The 18,933-nt window shown below is 37.5% G+C and overlaps 1 protein-coding gene across 2 annotated transcripts in view; it reads left to right on the top strand.

Annotated features, from left to right (window-relative positions):
* SUCLG1 (succinate-CoA ligase, alpha subunit) overlaps positions 1 to 18,933 on the top strand; it is a 31,389-nt gene that overhangs the window by 10,705 nt on the left and 1,751 nt on the right. For both annotated transcript variants that reach the window (XM_008590926.1, XM_008590927.1), the window contains exons 3-8: positions 355 to 471; positions 3,974 to 4,186; positions 4,337 to 4,394; positions 11,378 to 11,461; positions 13,135 to 13,286; positions 18,303 to 18,491. In XM_008590926.1, the coding sequence (XP_008589148.1) occupies positions 355 to 471; positions 3,974 to 4,186; positions 4,337 to 4,394; positions 11,378 to 11,461; positions 13,135 to 13,286; positions 18,303 to 18,491 (813 nt within the window). The remainder of the gene's footprint in view (positions 1 to 354; positions 472 to 3,973; positions 4,187 to 4,336; positions 4,395 to 11,377; positions 11,462 to 13,134; positions 13,287 to 18,302; positions 18,492 to 18,933) is intronic.

The following is an 18,933-nucleotide window of genomic DNA, read 5'->3' as shown; positions in this document are numbered from 1 at the left end:
AAAAACACCGTTATAAACACAAACACCCCAAATAGTGGGGGAAAAATCCAACACACCCGGCCTTTTTTTTTTTTTTTTTTTTTTTTTTTTTTTTTGTCTTTTTCCGTGTCCGGCAACGGATCGCAACCCTCAGTGTTGCCCCCGTACCGGACCGGGGACCGGCAACGGGATCGCAACCCTCGGTGCTGCTCCCGCGCCTTGCTCAGCCAGTGAGCGGGAACCAGTCTGTATGTGGGATCCGAACCCTCGGGCGGGAGCGCCGCCACGCTTCCCAAGCGGCGCACTTATCCAGTGCGCCACCGGGCCGGCCTCCAGTCTTCCTTTTCTCATGGGTCATGTGCTTTTTCTCCTTAGGGCACCTTTCATAGCCAGCAGGCACTGGAATATGGCACCAAACTCGTTGGAGGAACCACTCCAGGGAAAGGAGGCAAGACGCATCTGGGCCTACCGGTCTTTAATACTGTGAAGGAGGTAATTAATGGTACCGAGCTTGGCAAGAAAAGAAAAGCAGGGAAAGAGTGAGCATTCTTTGGATAGGGATCTTAATTTTGTCCCTTTTGGGAAAGTCATTTGCTATTTGAAAATCCAGTAACCTAGAGAAATTTGAGTCATAGTAAAAAGCAGTCATTTTTGTTTACAGACATGGATCAGCTATTAAGTGAAGTTCTGTGGCCTGACTTCTATTTGGCTACTGTCTTTTCCTTAGCTTTCTTCTTCTAGGATGTTAGTAGTACAGATGTCAGCAACCACCCCCTAACTCTTACTGAGTATGGACTGTGTGGCTGGTACTGTGCTAGGTACTCTGTACACATTATCTTATTCAGGCCTCACCACAACCTTCTGAGGTAGGTGTAGTTATCATCCCCATTTTAAAGACAGGGATACTACTATTGCGAAGAGGTTAAGGGTCATTGAGCCCATGGTCTCACAGCTGATAAGTGGCAGATTTAGGATGGCTCAGTGTAAGTAGTGTGGTCCCATGCAAACATACTGAATTGTAGTCAGATTGACAAATTCCAGGCTCCTAGTCTCTTCTCCACATTGCTGATTTCTTCATAATACTTTTAAAATGATTTTTAAACTAAACTTTAGTTCTTTGTTACAAAACTGTAAAAATTCAGATGCTATAAAGATAAGTAAAGTTAAATTTCATAGTGTTTTCCACATCTCAGGTATTGCCTCTATAGAGGGCTAATTTAAGGTCAGTGTATATCCTTCCATTCTCCTTCTGCTTTTATATGAATATGTACAAAAATAATAGTATTTTTGAAAGAAACTATAATACAGATTCTTAGGTATTTAATAAAAATAATTTAGGAAATAACCTTAGTACCTGTAAGTACATTTACTTAGTAAATGTACCCCTCCCCTCTTCTTGAGCATAGTTTTAAGGTATATTTTAAAGTATTGCATTTTTTTAAAGTACTAGTTTATAGACTTAGCCTCTTTTCTGACTGCTAACCAAACTGGGTTAATTTGTACTCTTAATCCTAAAAGGCAGAAAAATACAAATATCCATCAAATTTGGATTTTTAATTTTACCTTAAACTTGAAGGTAGGGTGTGCTATATGTGTGTATGTGTGTTTTAAGTGTACTATATTTTAAAAAGTAAAAGAAATTACAAATCATATGTTCTATAGAGGAATCATTTAAAATCTTTTTTGCTTTAAGTTTTTCATATTTTCCCCCTCTTAAATCCTATTATGGCTGACTTTATGACCTCAAAATACAGAGAGAAGATGTTTTTTCAAAATTCTTCTAGGTTGATTTTTCTTTTGTCATGAGCCTTTTTTTTTTTTGCTTTCTTTTAAAGGGTTTTTGTTGCTAAGCAATTCATTTATTATTCATAGTGACACAAATAGATGTGGCATTTGGAATATTCTGTAAGTTCTTTGACAGATACTGTTTATTTTTCACCCATTCAACTCTTACAAAGAACTTTCTGAATCACTAGGATGGATACCATTCATCCAATTTGACTTGCCAGCATAGTACTTATTGTCATGTCTAGCTTCTGGCAGTATTTTTAGCTTAAGAGGAAGAGGCTTGTGGCATATATTTTCAATAAAATACCTGTATATTTATGATCTGACATCTTTGGGCATCAACCTAGTTTTTATTTTTTGGTTACCCACCTCTATCATCATCTGAACAGAGTTTGTAAAAAAAATATTTTTAACCCCTGGCATCATTCGAAAATGATCTGTCAGCATCCTTTCACTTTATTCTTCTGTCACTGACAAGATACTTCTTTTTATTAGAGATGCAGTAGAGAAAGCTCTCAGTCTCTGGGTATATTAGTCCATTGCTGTTGCTTATAACAAAATACTTGAAACTGGGTGATTTATAAAGAAAAACAAAACTGATTGCTTACAGTTTCTGAGGGTGGGAAATCCAAAGTCCATCCGGTAGTGGTGACAGTGACCCAGGGGTCTCACATTGCATGTGAGAAGCAAAGAGATCAGAGAGAGAGAGAGTTCCTCATGCACTGTCCTTTTAAAGCCCTCAGAACCACACCCCTGATCACCATTTTTAATCCATTCACTACAGCATGGTCCTATAATCTAATCACCTTTTCAAGGCCCCACTTTTCAATTACCGTACTAGGATTTCCCACCCTCTTAACAGTCACAGTGGGGACCATTTCTAACACATAAAACTTAGGGACACAATTCAAGCTTCAGTGAGTTTTGAGGGGACATAATTCAATCCACTACACTGGGGATATGGGGAATCATTCAGGGATGATTCTCAAAGACACTGTCTTTTACTTCTGCCCCTTACTCTAATTGTACTGTATGTTCTATAGCTTAGTATTCATACCCATTGTAAAATTCCATGGCACAGCCTTCCAAAAGGTTTTGATTTATGTCTTAAGTTACATTTTTGATATTTATAGGATAGTAGCCTGCTGTAACTGAAAAGAGTGGACACTTTGGAATCATATACTGAGGTTTAAATCTTAGCTCTGCCACTTTCTAGCTATGTGACCTCGTGCAATTATTGTATATCTCTTTGCCTTGGCATCTTGCTTTGTAACATGGGGATACTAAACATTCAGGATTTTGGTGAAGCCTTAACTGAGATCTTTATAGAGCCCCTTTACAGGGCTTATCACAGAATAGTTGCTGCTACTCTTGGAGAGTTAGAGATCATCGACAATCTCTGTCTTCAAGGATCATTCATTATAGTAGATGACATGGCCACACATAAAGGTTGGTAGGATACCTTCGTATTGATAGATGTAGAGAGTATGTAAAGGCCAAGTGCAGGTTCAGGTCCACAGAGAGAAGAATGGTGGTCAAATTGATGGTCTCCAAGTGCTTTGCATTATGAAGGGTAATAGCAGTAGAACCTAAAGCTTATTTGACCCACATTCTTATTCTATGGCCATTTATGCATGTGCGTTTTAGTCTGGTAAACATGCATTCAGAGTAATAGTTGTTAGGTAAAAAACTTCATTTTTATTGTCTCTTGATAATATTTATCAAGTATGATATATTTTTAAACAGATGTTTGAGAGCTGAATTCTGACCACTTGGGGGCTCACTAGTCCCTGTTCTTCTGGGGAGGTGCAGGGTCTTTGGTACTGAATAGGTGGTATAATGTTTTGTTCAGTGTGAGTCTGGCGTAAAACAGCTAAAATGAGCATGCCACAGGAATGACGGTACACAAACGTGAATCAGGCAGTGCTTTTAGGTTTACTGACATGCTATCACCTGAGGGAGTAAGATGTTACACAACCTTTCAATTCACAGTACTGTTCAAAGGGGATAGAGAAGAGGCTATGACTGATTCTGCTGTTTTCTGACAGTGTAGTGAACTTGAGAATGGGAAGAATAAAGACATCATATGTCTCCTGGTGGTGTCCTTTCCTTCACCCCAAGGCATTATTAAAATCATAGTATTGAATTTATTTTACAATGTTTGTGACTTAACTAATAATAAAGTACTTCATGATTAATGTTTCAGGCCAAGGAACAGACAGGAGCGACAGCTTCTGTCATTTATGTTCCTCCTCCTTTTGCTGCTGCCGCCATTAATGAAGCTATTGATGCAGAGATGCCCTTGGTTGTGTGCATTACTGAAGGTATCCCACAGCAGGACATGGTACGGGTCAAGCACAGACTGTTGCGCCAGGGAACTACAAGGCTAATTGGGCCAAACTGCCCTGGAGTTATCAATGTGAGTGCAAAAAATAAAAAGACGCATAGATTTAGCCTCTTACGAGGCTAAACAGGTTTGAGTCAGTCCAAGCGTATTTGTGTGTATTACCTGTGGGTTACTTTTTTTTTTTTTTTAATTTTCCTGAAGCTATGATTTACTTTCTTTCAGCCTGGAGAATGCAAAATTGGCATCATGCCTGGCCATATTCACAAGAAAGGAAGAATTGGTGAGTATGTTTGTTACTTTCTTATAGATGAGAAAAAAAATTGTTTTTTGGCCCTAAACTCAAAACTCACAGAATTTATGACTGTCCAAACAAAATTAATTTTAGTTAATTTAACTTTAGTAGAATGTGCCAGGGAAGTTTTGTAGTGAATCAGTTCTATATCCTGAATAGAATGAGTTTGAGAGGGAATTATAATTCTGTAGAATCAATGAAGGTTTTTTTGGGGGTGGGGGTTTGTTATAGATTCTTTTCCTAGTCAGCACTCTGTGGATTCTTCCATGTGTTTGCATGTATCAATAGTTAATTACATGTTACTGCTAAGTAGTATTCTATTGTATGATTATGCCACAGTTTGTTTATCTGTTCTCCCATTAATGAACTTTTGGGTTGTTTCTAGGTTTGAGACTTATGAATATTAGGCTAAAGTGCACATTTGTGTCCAGGTCTTTTTGTGGACATGCTTTCATTTCTCTTGGGCAAAATTGCTAAGTCATAGGGTTGAGTATGTTCAACTTTTTAAGAAATTGCCAAATAGTTTTGTGAAATGGGTGTATAATTTTATATTCTCACCATCAATATATGAGAGTTCCAGTTCCTCCACTTCTTCACAAACATTTAATATTTTCAGTCTTTTTTAGTTTAGCTGTTTTACTGGGAGTGAAATGGTATCTCATTGTGGTTTTAATTTGAGTGTCTCTTATGACTGATGATATAGAGCACTTTTTCATGTGCTGATAGGCCATTCATATACTTTTGCAAAGTGTCTGTTCAAATTTTTTGCCCATTATTTTTTATTGGGTTGTTTATTTTTTTATTGTTGATTATAGGGGTTCTATAAATATTCTGGATGTAAATCCTTTGTCAGATATTTGTCCTGTGAATATTTTTATTGTTAGTCTTGTTAGTCTTTTTGTGTTCTGTCCTCTGTGAATCACTTTGCTGTCTTGTGTATCACAAACTTTCTTAATGTTTTTGGAAAATTGTACTGCTACTTGTTTGGTTTCTCAAGGAAGTAGCCAAATTGATATTTCAGAGTTAGCCACATTATGCCTGTTTTTAGACTCTTTACACTTAACTCTCACAAAGCTATACTGTTTCTCCATAGTAATAGATGGTTACAATATTTTTCTCTGTAAATCATGACTTTTAATACTAAATAAGGATAATCGTCATGGTGGCTGATTGTCAATTGTGTAGTTTACAGAATTGGGTTAAAGGTCATGATTTTCTTTATTACTAATGTCTTTTAGAGCAGTCAGCCCTGCTGCCAGTAGGGTACTTGATAAATTCAGTTATTATGGAGGTTACTGGGACTTCCATAGCCATCTGAGTTCCAGTGGGGCCTGATCCACATAGTTACTGATGTTCTTGTACATATTTGAATATTCTTCATACTCTCTGGTCTGCTTTCAATGTCCACTGCTATAGTTTTATTTTTATTTTATTTTATTTTATTTTATTTTTTTTCCTTTTTGTCTTTTTTACTGACCGGTAACGGGATCGCAACCCTCGGTGTCGCGCCCATACCGGGGACTGGCAACGGGATCGCAACCCTCGGTGTTGCGCCTGCACTGCGCTCAGCCAGTGAGCGGGAACTGGTCTCCACATGGGATCCGAACCCTCGGCGGGAGCGCCACCGCACTCCCAAGCGGCGCACTCTCCAGTGTGCCACCGGGCCGGCCCTCACTGCTATAGTTTTAGTTGAGCACAGAAGAAGGAGCACTCAGTGCTGAATTGTTTTTCTGATCACTGCCCTGCTTTCTAAGGTGCCTCAAAACCTAAAAAATGAAAAATTAAGAGGTCAGGGGAGTCCTTTAGACCTTGGCTCTGTGAATGGCCGTTACACATTGATGAGAGTCAGTGCTCTGGGATACTGCTTTTAATTCCTTTGTAAAATGCCTTTTAAAAAGATATTCACCTAAAAGAAAATGTGTGATACTACAAGATTTTTGAGGGGATGAAGATAGAAAGATGGTTATTATGTACTAACTACTCCTATTTTGATACTAGTGCTAATAGCTCAGTAGCCTCTTTGATTTCAGCTCCTTAAGTTAAGAGTATAGAGGAAGGAAGGATTTTTCAGTCTCTTGGGTATTTCTGAATGGAACATAATGTGATAGCAGTATAATAATATAGTGGCTTTCCAGTTTGTGTTAATGACAGCTAAAAAAAAAATCACATATTAACTAGCTAAAGTTGTTGAAGGAAATAACTGGATTCCAAATTGATGATATTTAACTGTGTCATGTTTTTTGTTTCTCTTATGATAGACAGTTTTTAAATCTCAAACACATGTGACATACTTGGCTCCCACATCCTTTTTAAAATAACTTATTTTAATTAAACTGTTTATATTGAGGTAATTGTAAATTCACATGTAATTTTAAGAAATAATAGAGACAGATCCCCTTTTACCCTTTATCCAGTTTTCTGCAAATGTAATGTTTTGCAAAACTGTAGTATGGTGTCTCAAACAGGATATTGACATTGATACAGTCAGTATCAAGAACTTTTCCATCACCACAAACACCTTCCATGTTACACTTTTACAGCTACATATGCTTTGCTCCTGCTCCCACCTTTTCTTAATTCCTGACAACCAATAATCTAATTTTGTCATTTCAAGAAAAATACATAAATGGAATCATATAGAATATAGCCTTTTGGGATTGCTTGTTTATACTCAGGATAAGTCTCTGGAGGTTTATCCAGGTTGTCGTACATATCAATAGTCTGTTCCTTATTATTGCTGAGTAGTATTTTACAATATGAAAGTACTACAGTTTGTTTAACCATTTCACATGTTGAAAGACATCTGGGTTGTTTTTGGTTTGGGGCAATTATAAACATTTGTGTACTGGTTTTATAAACATTTGTGTACTGGTTTTGTGTGAACATATGTCTTCATTTCTTTAGGATAAATGCTCAGGAGTGCAATTGTTGGGTTGTATAGTAGCTGCATGTTAGATTTTTAAGAAACTGCCAACTTATTATCCAGTGTGGCTGTGCCATTTTACCTTTCCACCAACAACATATAGAGATCCAGTTTCTCTGTCCTTGCCAGCATTTGGTGTTGTCACTATTTTTTATTTTAGCCAGAATATAAGTGTTTAGTGATATCTCATTGTGGTTTGAATTTGTATTTCCCTAATGGCTAATGATATTGATCATCTTTTCACGTGCTTATTTGCTATCTGTATATCTTCTTCAGTGAAATACCCTTCTTGTTTTTTTGTCCATGTTCTGATTGGATTGTTTGCTTTCTTACTGTTGAATTTTGAAAGTTCTTTATATGTTACAGATACTAAAACTTTGTTGGTTATGTGGTTTACTTTTTCATATAAATTTTTGAATAGTCTTGTCTATATCTACAAAAACTCTTGCTGGGATTTCTATAGGAAAATGCAATGTATATTTTGGGGGGTTTCATAGAGGGGGGACTGTGTTGAGGAGAAAGGATGTAGATGAGATGCAGACATTGAGAATAGGGAAAAACATTGAACCCCCAAAATATGTATAATCAATTATGATTCAATTTTTTAAAAAAAGCTGAGCAAACTGAAAAAAAAAAAAAGAGAGAATAGGGAAAAGGTGATAAATGAGATGTATGGGGGGGCGATGGAGGTGGTAGGGTTATCATTTGTTATGAATTGGGGTTTAGTTAGTGAATGGTCTTAAAACTATTAGAATTAGATCTTGCTTAAGAAGTTAGTTCTACTCCATTGAGGAGTTGTCAGTTTTGAACTGTTTAGTAAACATTTATTGAGCACTTTCTGTGCCTGAAGTGTGCTTGATAGTGGGAACTTAAGGGTGGGGAACAATGTTCTTAGTTGGGAAATCAGTGCATAGTCAAGATATTACTGGATATTAAAATTCTAAGCTTGTGAATCAAGCCTAACTATGAATTTATTTTGCAAACCAAAGTTGTTGGCTAAAAGTTAATACTTGAAACTTATCCTTTCTTTGTTTGCTTATAGACCTTTTAATAGATATATTGTTCCATTTTACTGTGTGTCAGCAGTAGAAGGTCATTTTATGTGGTAAACTCTAGGGCAGGGCTCAGGCCAGCAAGTTGTCTGTTTAGAGCTGTCAAGCTTTTGATTGGAAACACTGTTCTGCCATCTGAATAAAGTGTGTGTCCCATCTCAAAGCAGGTTTCCTATAATGTTAATATTAATACTTGCCCATTAAAGCTCAGATCAGAATCAGTACTTTATATATTTATTTATTTTTTATTCAAAATATTTTAACATTTACTTGTACATATTTGTGGGGTACAAGTATGTTGTTTCACTGCGTGCATATACTGCACAATGAGAATCAGTATTTTAGGTCAGGCTTTAGGGAGTTCTACTTTTGGTAAAATTGTTTTCGTTGTTAAAAATGTATTATAATAATTTTAATATAATTCTTAACAATGCTAAAAGTTAGCATTAGCTAAAAGTGACCTCAAACTTAATACAGTTTGGGTATCCTTTATTTGAAATGCCTGGGACTAGAAGTGTTTCAAATTTTGGATTTTTTTTTTTTTTTCCTTTTTTTGTCTTTTTTCGTGTCCGGCAATGGATCGCAACCCTCAGTGTCGCGCCCGTACCGGACCGGGACCAGCAATGGGATCGCAACCCTCGGCGTCGCACCCGCACCTCTCTCAGCCAGTGAGCGGGAACCGGTCTGTATGTGGGATCCGAACCCTCGGCGGGAGCGCCACCACGCTCCCAAGCGGCGCACTGTAGCAGTGCGCCACCGGGCCGGCCCCAAATTTTGGATTTTTTTGAATATTATAACATGTGCAAATACCAGTTGAGCATTCCTAACCTGAAAATTCAAAATCCTAAATGCTTCAGTGAACATTTCCTTTGAGCCTGACCATGCCAGCACTCAAAAAGTTTTGGATTTTGGATTTTCAGATTAGTGATGCTGAACCTGTAATATTTGCTATAACACTATAAAAAATGCTTACATGTAAGTTACTGCAGGCCATTCAGTGTCCTCTTCATGATCCTGCCTGTATCCTCAGTGTTTGGAATTGGTACAAGTTCTGACTTCAGGAAGAAGAGGAATTGACAATGATGGGTGCCCTCTTACTGTATCTTATGGTAACAGTAGAGTTAATAGTGAACCATATGGTGAATGAAGTTGTTTCTACCCCCAAAGTACTTATGGTTTCATGGTGGTAGGTAAGACAACTTTTCCTCCTTCTCTCCCAGGGCAATAGGAAATATAAAAACACTGAGGAGATTTAGAGAAAGAGATCATATATCTCTTCTGTTTGGGGGTGATCAGGAAAGACCTCAGAGAGAAAGTGGACTTCGAAGGATGGCTAGATTTTTGTCAGATTGTGGAGGCAATGTTCTCCATTTTAGGAAGAGCAAATATGAAAAGGTTAGGAGAGCTTGAAGTATAACTGAGGAATCACCCAGTTTCACTACAGTAGGGCATAATGGGAAACAAGTCTGGAGAGGTAGGCTGGGACCATGCTAGCCTGGAGAATTGGTGCAGAGTTCCATATGAAGTGAGGAGTTGTTGGGGAGTGACGTAGCAGTCACTGTCTGGTGAAATTTATCTAAAAGAGCAGACTGACATGTTCTGTTGGGGACTGTCTAGCAGTGATTACGATACATGCATGCCTTCCTATTTGACTGGTTGTTGTGGAGAATAGTTGTTGGGGAGTGACGTAGCAGTCACTGTCTGGTGAAATTTATCTAAAAGAGCAGACTGACGTGTTCTGTTGGGGACTGTCTAGCAGTGATTACGATACATGCATGCCTTCCTATTTGACTGGTTGGTGTGGAGAATCTGAAGTTATGTGTGAAGATGTGTATTTATGAACAGATTGCACACTCAGTACCTGTGAGCGGACAGTGATAACAGTTGACGCAGCACTTTGCTTAAGAATGTGAACATGTCATACTGAAGTTGAGGTAGCTTATCGTTATGGTTTTTGTCTCAGTCTGATAAGAGTTCTGCTTGCCCTGGTAGGGAGATCATATTATTAGAAAAGAGTCTTCTGAGTTCTTAAAAAGTGCTCAAAGGCTGAAGTTTAAAGAAAGCAAACTATGAACATGCTGAAATTATTCACTACTCTAGAGTCAGTGCTTTGGTTTTAGCCTGTATAAAGTTTGTGTTTTATTTATTAAATCTTTTTATATAATAGGTATATAATAGATTCTGACAACTGAGGTTATTTATTTATACTTCTCAATCTGTTAAAATTAGAGATCTATCCACTATATATTTCTTGTTTTAAAGTATTGCACAGATTGTGGCATGTAGTAAATTACCTTTTGGAAGCTCAGCCAAGCATAGGGAACTATAACAGAAAACATCAAGCTGCCACTCCCCGTGCCCCCCACCCCATCCCTCTAGCACATGCCCTGTCCAGATGTGAAATTAGGTACTTTTGCATAGGCCCATTGTAATAAAGGAAATTGAGTGGGAGACTTGAATCCAGAAGTATCTTGACCTTGATCTTATTCCCCAGCTTTCTTTACATTGATGTGAAAGCCTGTATGTTGTTTGAAAGTTATTGGAAAAATAGTTGTGGGAAAAGTACGTAGCATTGCTAAATGTAGCATATGGTGGTTTTGATGGTTTAATAGTTTGAGTACCTAAATTCTAATCAGTTATGTTCTGCTACCCTAAGCAGGATTTATACCTACCAAGCTCATATTGATATTATCCTCTTCATAAAGTTCTTAGAAGAGGTAATTTAGGTCTTTTTTGCATTGCTTTTATAGTCTTTACATAATCTTAACTAGTAATGTACTTTCTCCTATATCTAACTTAAAAAAATCTCCCTGCTTTAATTTAAGCCCTTTCTTTTTATTTCATCATTTGAAGATATTGTTGATTTGGATGGCAAATCATGGAATGAATTTTATATATACCCATGTTAGTTACTCGGAACATTTGTAACTTAGTTTACCATGTGATAGTCTATCGTATAAACACCACCTAATATTTTTGAATTCTCTTCCTTTAAGGTATTGTGTCCAGATCTGGTACCCTGACTTATGAAGCAGTTCACCAAACAACACAAGTTGGATTGGGGCAGTCTTTGTGCATTGGTGAGTGATTTTTTGCTAAAATCATTTTATTGGAATGTAGTATCTTCATTGAATAAATATAGTAATTACTGATTTGATTATTTACAAGAGGTTTTGATACCATTTTATTAAAAAGATGTTATGATCTTGAATTTAATTCGCTTAAGTGTGAAGCTATTCTGTATTTTTTCAAGTTTCATTGTCCAAGATTTGATTTCCAGGTTGAGGTACAAATATCCTGGGACTGTGGCTCCTCGAGAGACTTGGTGCCTGAAAACATCACTTATTTTGCTTTCTGTGAAGAAATGGTTCCCATATTAGAACTTTTGTTATCATTGTAATTATGTTCAGTGCTTCGTAGTCACTGAATTCTTTGCTATTTACTATCTTATTCTTAAGGCCACCCTCTGAGCTGGAAAGTTGTGCTGTTATAGCTTTCCTGGTAAGAAAGTCAAAGTTGAGGAAGGCTGAGTTTCCCAGAACCTCTCTTTTTGCCACACCATACTGCCTCCTACTTTGAAAGATAAAAATTCCAACAAGTTTTTATATTTTACAATAATTTCAAGTATTTTTTGCCAAAAGCCAGGTAAATTTCTCCTTTTTATAAATATTCCTACCTTTTATAAATATTCAGATCTTTGGAATATCTTTTAAAAGCCTTTCAGAAATGTCTTTTTTATAATAAAAAATATAAAATATAGCCTTGGAGTATTTTTATTAAGACCCTAATCTATAAATTCAGTAATGAAAACAGTAAATAAGCCTTCCTCTATGCAAAGAATAATCTTAGGCACAAAATAATTTTAGTGTGATGGAGAATAAGAAAAGGTTTTGAAACAGATTTGCCAATTCTATCTTCTCCAGCTTCAGTTTTCAGTTAGTAAATGGAGGATAATAATGTCTATCTCACAGAGAGGCTGGGAGAATTAGGAAATGACAGGTCTAACATGTGCTGAGGCACAGGACTTGTCACACTGTTGACACTTAGTTAATGCTGTTTTCCTTCCTCAGCTTTATTTTTCAGAGATGCATTGAAAAGTGAGAGATCAATCCTGCCCTCATAAGTTTATAATTTAAAAATAAAAAAAGTGGCAGCTAGTTTGTAGGGAACATTAACTGTAATCCTATCCAAGTACTTGCTCTTAAGTGGAGCCTCTACATGCAGTCTCTATCATCACCCACACTGGACGTGTAAAGGAAGAGGGGTCAGGACATCCTCTACCCTGTCACTCGCTGGCACTTTTGTCTTGAAACTTGTGAGTGGTTTCTCTGCAGCATCCCTTATTAAATAGTTCTTTGTGCAAAGAACTTTGTTAAATGTTTAATCTTTTCTCTGCTGTAAAATCAGCTTGCAACACAAACATATGTTTTCTCAAAGTGTTGATTTCTAAGGAGTTATCTGGGAATACTTTTTGGGAGGGAAGAGCATGATAAAACAAAAAGAAGGTTATCTTGTAAATATTAGGAACCAACCACCATTTAGCATTCATATAACATTACAAACAGAAACAAATGTATTTTTCTTTCTGTTTGTGATTTTTGAATGTTAAATGCAAGAGTGATGATACATTTAAAAACATTAGGGAAAAGGGTTAGGCAAAATAAGAAACCTGTTGAAACGGCATTTCTTGATCTAAATTCTATGGTTCATCCTTAAATTTTCAGTGAGTGTTGATATTCTTTGACTTTTTTAGGCATTGGAGGTGATCCTTTTAATGGAACAGATTTTATTGACTGCCTTGAAATCTTTCTGAATGATTCAGCCACAGAAGGCATCATATTGATTGGTGAAATTGGAGGTAATGCAGAAGAAAATGCTGCAGAATTTTTGAAGCAACAAAATTCAGTAAGTTTGGGTTTGGAAAAATATAGCTCTTTGCTCTTGAATAATAGTGAAAGCTTCTTTTAGAAGTTATTTTTATTTTTTTCAAAGATTAATTTTTCAAGAAAACGTGAAAGACAAAGGAAACCTTTCTGAGCTGGGCCTTCTGTACCAGACACTCAGAAACATCTGGACTTTTGCTGGGTTGATTCTCCTCCCACTTTTTCATAATGCCCGCTTTCTACTTCTCTACTCTGAATCCTCCTTCCCAGGCACCAGCTGACACCAGCTGACACTTTGCGGTAGGTAAAATGGCCTCCTGCATAATAGAGAACATTTAGGCTATGAGTCTGACAGCCCCCAGAACTGGAGACTTACAGACTTACATTTCTAATGACCTGTAGTCTTAACATTTTCACCTGTGGTGGTTGTTCTGTCTCCAGATCTCAGGGGGAATAAGTGTTCTTTCTCTTTTTCGAGGCTAACCTCCTAAAGATCCTATCCCTTGTACTCTTTTCCTATACTCTAGCTTTAGTCTTTCCTTATAGAATGGCACTTTCTTTCAAAGGTCAGGTAGAAAAGCTTTACTAAGTTCATCCTATGAAGGCTTTCCTTGTTGCCTTTCCCATAAAATAAAATGTAAAGTGTAGTGTGGAGTTGCATCATAATATCCTGTAGCTTAAGGGAAGTAAGCGGTGTTCCTGAGGGAAGCAGGGTGGTGGGAGGAGAGAGGAGGTGCAGGAATGATGGAAGCAGCTCATGCTGCCCATCCCACTCAGCTCAGAGGGTGTGTGCTGTGGCCACCATTATGTCCCAGACCTGTGGAAAAACATGCAAATGATTTCCAGAGTTTCTCCAACACTGACAAATGAGTGAAAAAATATCCTCAGGGGCCAGGCTAGAGGGTGGGGATAACTTTCTCTCTATGCTAGTGAAAAAAGTTGAGGAGTTAATGAATTAAATGCCACAGAAAAATAATGAATACTGGAGAGTTAAAGGAACCAATGATGTCACCTGTAGGGTGGTGTACACAAAACAATGCATATTTATTTGTAATTTAAGGAATTTTCAAAGGCTATTATAAGTATACTTGATTTTCTTCTTTGGTGATTTTAAGCCCTAACTTCTATATGAGATGTGACAACTTTTCCCTTACTCTCTGGATCTCTTTCCTTTTCATTTACTCTCTAATCCTCAGAAATGTGGCTTCTGTCTGCCACTTAAAAGCTATGTGACCTTGAGACTGTTTCTTAACCTTACTGCCTCAGTTTCCTCATTGGCAAAATAGGGGTACAGTCGTACCTTTCCTAGAATTGTTGTAAGGATTGTGCAGTTTAAATGACTTCACATGAATAGCAATGCAGTACCTGGCACATAGTAATCACTCTGAGCTGTTGAATCTTTTGCTCTCCTGACATTCTTTTGGCAGAGGTCACCAGTAGCCTCAGTTCATTCTTCACACACTCCATCCCCCTTGGTTTTCTCTTTCTCCTTGGTTTTCTCTTCTCCTTCCCTGGATCTATTTTCTATGGGTCTTTTCCTTAAGTATGAATGATTATCTTAAATAAATGACATTGTACTTCAAAGTTTTTATGGCAGAAACCTGAGAACTGTCTTTTGTTTCTCTCTCATCTACTGTTCCTACTCAGGTACAAGATCTGTGTCTGAGACCTCAGTGGTATGTCTAGATTCAGAGCCTCATCTGCAGTTGGGCCCTCTGCCCTGGTTTGGGCCTTCATCTCATCTGACCTGGACCATGTCAATAGTTCCCTCCCTCAAGTCTCTATTCCTTTTCCCCACCCACCCCCCTTCTTTCCCAGGCCATCTTGCTTATGGCCACACAAATTATCTGTCCTTTTGAAACACAGACATCAGTACCATTTGTCTGTGGTTAAAACCAGACAGTATTTCCCATTACATGTTGGATAAAGGACAGATTTAGCATGGTATTCCAGTTTCTCATATATTTTCCAATCTTCCTTTTCAGATCCATGTCCCATCTAACATGCCAGTTTACATTCTTGCTTGCCTTTGCTTGTTCCTTCTGCAGGGCATGCTTAATGTCTGACTCTCACTCCAGACTGTTATGGATGGCAGGACACTGGTATCCTTGGTGCCCAGCCCAGTACCCAGGCACAGTGGGCACCAATAAATGTTGAATAAGAAAGAATAAAATAGATCGTTGGGAGATAGGAGTAAAATATTATTAGGTTCTCTGTTTTTAGGCTTCCACACTTCTCACCATTTCTATGTCTGCTTTTCAGAATACACTTCTTTTAATTGTATTTTTCTCTACTTAACCGCCAGTGACTCTTCTTTGTCAATGGGACAAAGTGTCATTTTAGGCTCATCATAATCTTGTTCCTTTGTAGTGCAACAATGTTCTCACTTTAATGGGGATGAGGGGAGAGACCAAGTAGAAATGAATGCCACTCAAACACGAGATTCTCATGTTCTGTGTAGAACCCACAAGTGAATGAATAAATGACTTGGGGAGTCTTTTCTTTTTAATTCTTTTGTGCAGGTGCTACAGTAGGTGCTGGGCACACAGAAATGAGTGAGAACACAATTCCTTGTGTTCAGGGAATTCATAGTTCAGTAGGGAAACACATGGGAAATAGGTTATAGCCAGTACACTGAATGTAACAAGAAATGTGTAAAAGGCACAGCAGGGTCACTAAAAAGATGGTCACCTATAAGGGCATTTGTGGAGAGTGTGGGAGGAAGAGAAGTCTTGAGCCAGGTGTTAAAATTTAAGTAGAAATTTGCCAGGTATCCAAGGAGGGTGAAGAACATTCTCAGGAAAGGCACAGAGGTAGAGCAATCTGGGATTACTGGAAGATAAAGAGGAGGGAAAAATGGCGGTAGAGGAGTAAGCAGTGTCAGACCTGCAGCACCTTGTGTGTGCTGGCACCTTGGCATGAATCAGGGTAGTCGGCAGAACCGTACTAGTCATCATTCACTGCCATGCACTCACAGTGAAGAAAGTCATTTTCACTCAAGAATATCCTTGATGAGCCACTAAAAATTATTAATTTTATTAAATCTTGATCCTCAAGTTAGTATATTGTGATGAAATGGGAAGCAAAACATTTTTACAGTTGAGTTGTGAACTGTGCTAGCTGCTTTTTTCATGGATCACCTGTTTTACTTGAAAGGATGACTGGCAGATAAACTAGTTATTTAGATTTGGGTAGTTGGCAGTCCTTTTCTCAAAAACAAAACAAATCTGCCATATCAAGGAAAACAACTGATAGTATTTGTTGCTAATGATAAAATTTGATCTCAAGTGAATATCAAAATTTTGGAAAACTCTGTTTGCCACTGTGAGCTTGACAACTTCCCTCTATTTAAAGGCTTTTCTGATGAAATTGGTGGTGATACTGATGGCTGTGATTTGTTGATATTGAATGAGGAAATGTGTCAGCATTTAGAAGATCTACTTAACTAAGTGAACCAATATTTTCCAACTTGCCAAAGCATGAAAGATCCATTCAAAGTGCAAGGCAGACTGATGGATTTTAAAAGACAAAAAGTTAATTGCAATGGTTTCAGATTCCAACATTGCATCTAAGCTTTAAGGAATTATCATTTGAAGAGGTTTGTGTGGTATCAAAGAACAATATCCACAGTAATCAGTAAGGCAATATCTCTTCCTTTTCCAACTACCTATATGTGTGAAGCCACATTTTCTTATACTTCAGCCAAAATAACATATTGCAACAGATTGATTGTAAAAGCAGTTATCAGAATCCATTTGTCTTTTAAGTTAAACATTCAACAGTTACAAAGATAAGTTGTAAAATAATGCCACCCTTCTCACTAGATTTTTTTAAAACAGTTTTAAAAAGTTACTGTTTTTTAAATGAATTCACAAATATTTATAAAGTTTTTAAGTTTTAATTTCTAATACAGTAAATTTCATTAGATATAATCTACATAAGCAAAAGCTCTCTAACATCTTTAATATTTTTTTAAGTGTAAGGGATCTCTGGAACAAATGATTGAGAACTCCTGGTTTAGGGGAAGATGATAGTGCCTGAACAAAACCTGTCTGATTCTGCTTATGCTCAAGTTCTGCCTTCTCTAGGCCTCTCTGTTTTACCTGGATCCCTTATTACCTCTCATGTTAGGAACATGGTATTACCATTCATTGTGAAATTTAACCATATATTCATATATTGCTTTATAGTATCTCTTAACTGATTGATGTGTGTACATATATTTATATTATTTCTTCAACAACGTAATAACTCTAGAGCACAGAAATTCTTATATTTCCTGTGTGTGTGTGTGTGTGTGTGTGTGTTTTAAATCTCAGAATCTAGTAGTGATATTTATGCACATAGAGGTTACACATTAGAATGGATTTTTTGTTGAATAAAGCCAATCCTAATCTTCCTTCTTAGACATACAATTTTAGAGTGGAAAGGGCTCTTGGCCATCAGTGTAGTTCAGCCATTTTATTTCATAGATGAGAAGCAGAAGCAGAGGTCCAGAGAAGTGATGTGCCTATCCATAGTCATGCAGCTTTAGTCAGCAGGAAATTGACTGTGTCCTAGGTCCTTTCCAGCATACCTTCCCCACCTCATCTTTTTCTTTTAGCACATTTATTAAGGATGAACTAATTGTGAATTAAAACACAAAATTAAGTTGAAGTAAAACAACCTGATCTTGTGTCTTAAGTCATTATTATCACAAATCATATAACATATATTTTCAGTTGTACTTTTTTGTTTTTCAAATGAGTCACATGTGTATTTATAAAACAGCTTTTGCCAGTGAAGTTGAAGCTTAATATTCAGCAGATATAACATTTGCTCATGATTGTTTTCCTTAGTTTATATGGAAAGTTGAGTCATCTAAAAGGACAATGTGGTGGTTTCAGTCATAGTTTAATATTTGTGGTGGTTTTCTTAGGATGAGTGATGGACTTCCCCTGCCCAAGCCATTTACCATTTACTAGTAGAATCATGAATTTGAGGTCTAAGTTTGATTGACTTCTTCATTAGAGTGTTTAAAATTTCACTTTCTCTCCAGGGTCCAAATGCCAAGCCTGTAGTGTCTTTCATTGCTGGTTTAACTGCTCCTCCTGGCAGGAGAATGGGTCATGCCGGGGCTATTATTGCTGGAGGAAAAGGTGGAGCTAAAGAGAAGATCTCCGCCCTTCAGAATGCAGGAGTTGTGGTCAGCATGTCTCCTGCACAGCTGGGAACCACCATCTACAAGGTGAGCTATACCAGTGGCTGCTTGGACATTATGGGCCTTCTCCGTGTGGGGGCACTCTGGGTACCTGGAAACCTTTTCTTCTGGGTCTTCTTTTATCTGTTTTATTTTATCCTAATGCGTGGCTTAATGGTCTTTAGCAACTCTATTAATGTCCTATTGCCTTAATTGGGCATGACCAGGAATAATGTTCTGGTTTAAAAACCTTCTTCTTTACATATCGGGTTTAGCTCTTTTGTAAGTGGCAAGATAGAACATATGAAAAAGCATTTTGGAGGCCGTGAGTGCCATGAATTCTATTTTGGGGTATGAGGGCTGAGGGGAAGAGTTCAGAGAACTGCTTTGTGTTTCTTGTTTTTTTTTTTTTTTTTTTTTTTTTTGGGGGGCCTTTGGGATATAGCCACTCTGACCCCATAGGTTTTTGTTTCCCGGGGGGGGGGTGGGG

The sequence above is a fragment of the Galeopterus variegatus genome, unplaced genomic scaffold (genome assembly GCF_000696425.1).
Source record: "Galeopterus variegatus unplaced genomic scaffold, G_variegatus-3.0.2 Scaffold6463, whole genome shotgun sequence".
Taxonomy (NCBI): Eukaryota; Metazoa; Chordata; class Mammalia; order Dermoptera; family Cynocephalidae; genus Galeopterus; species Galeopterus variegatus.
Note: the sequence above shows the minus strand (reverse complement) of the source record. Positions and strands in the feature narration are given on the sequence as shown.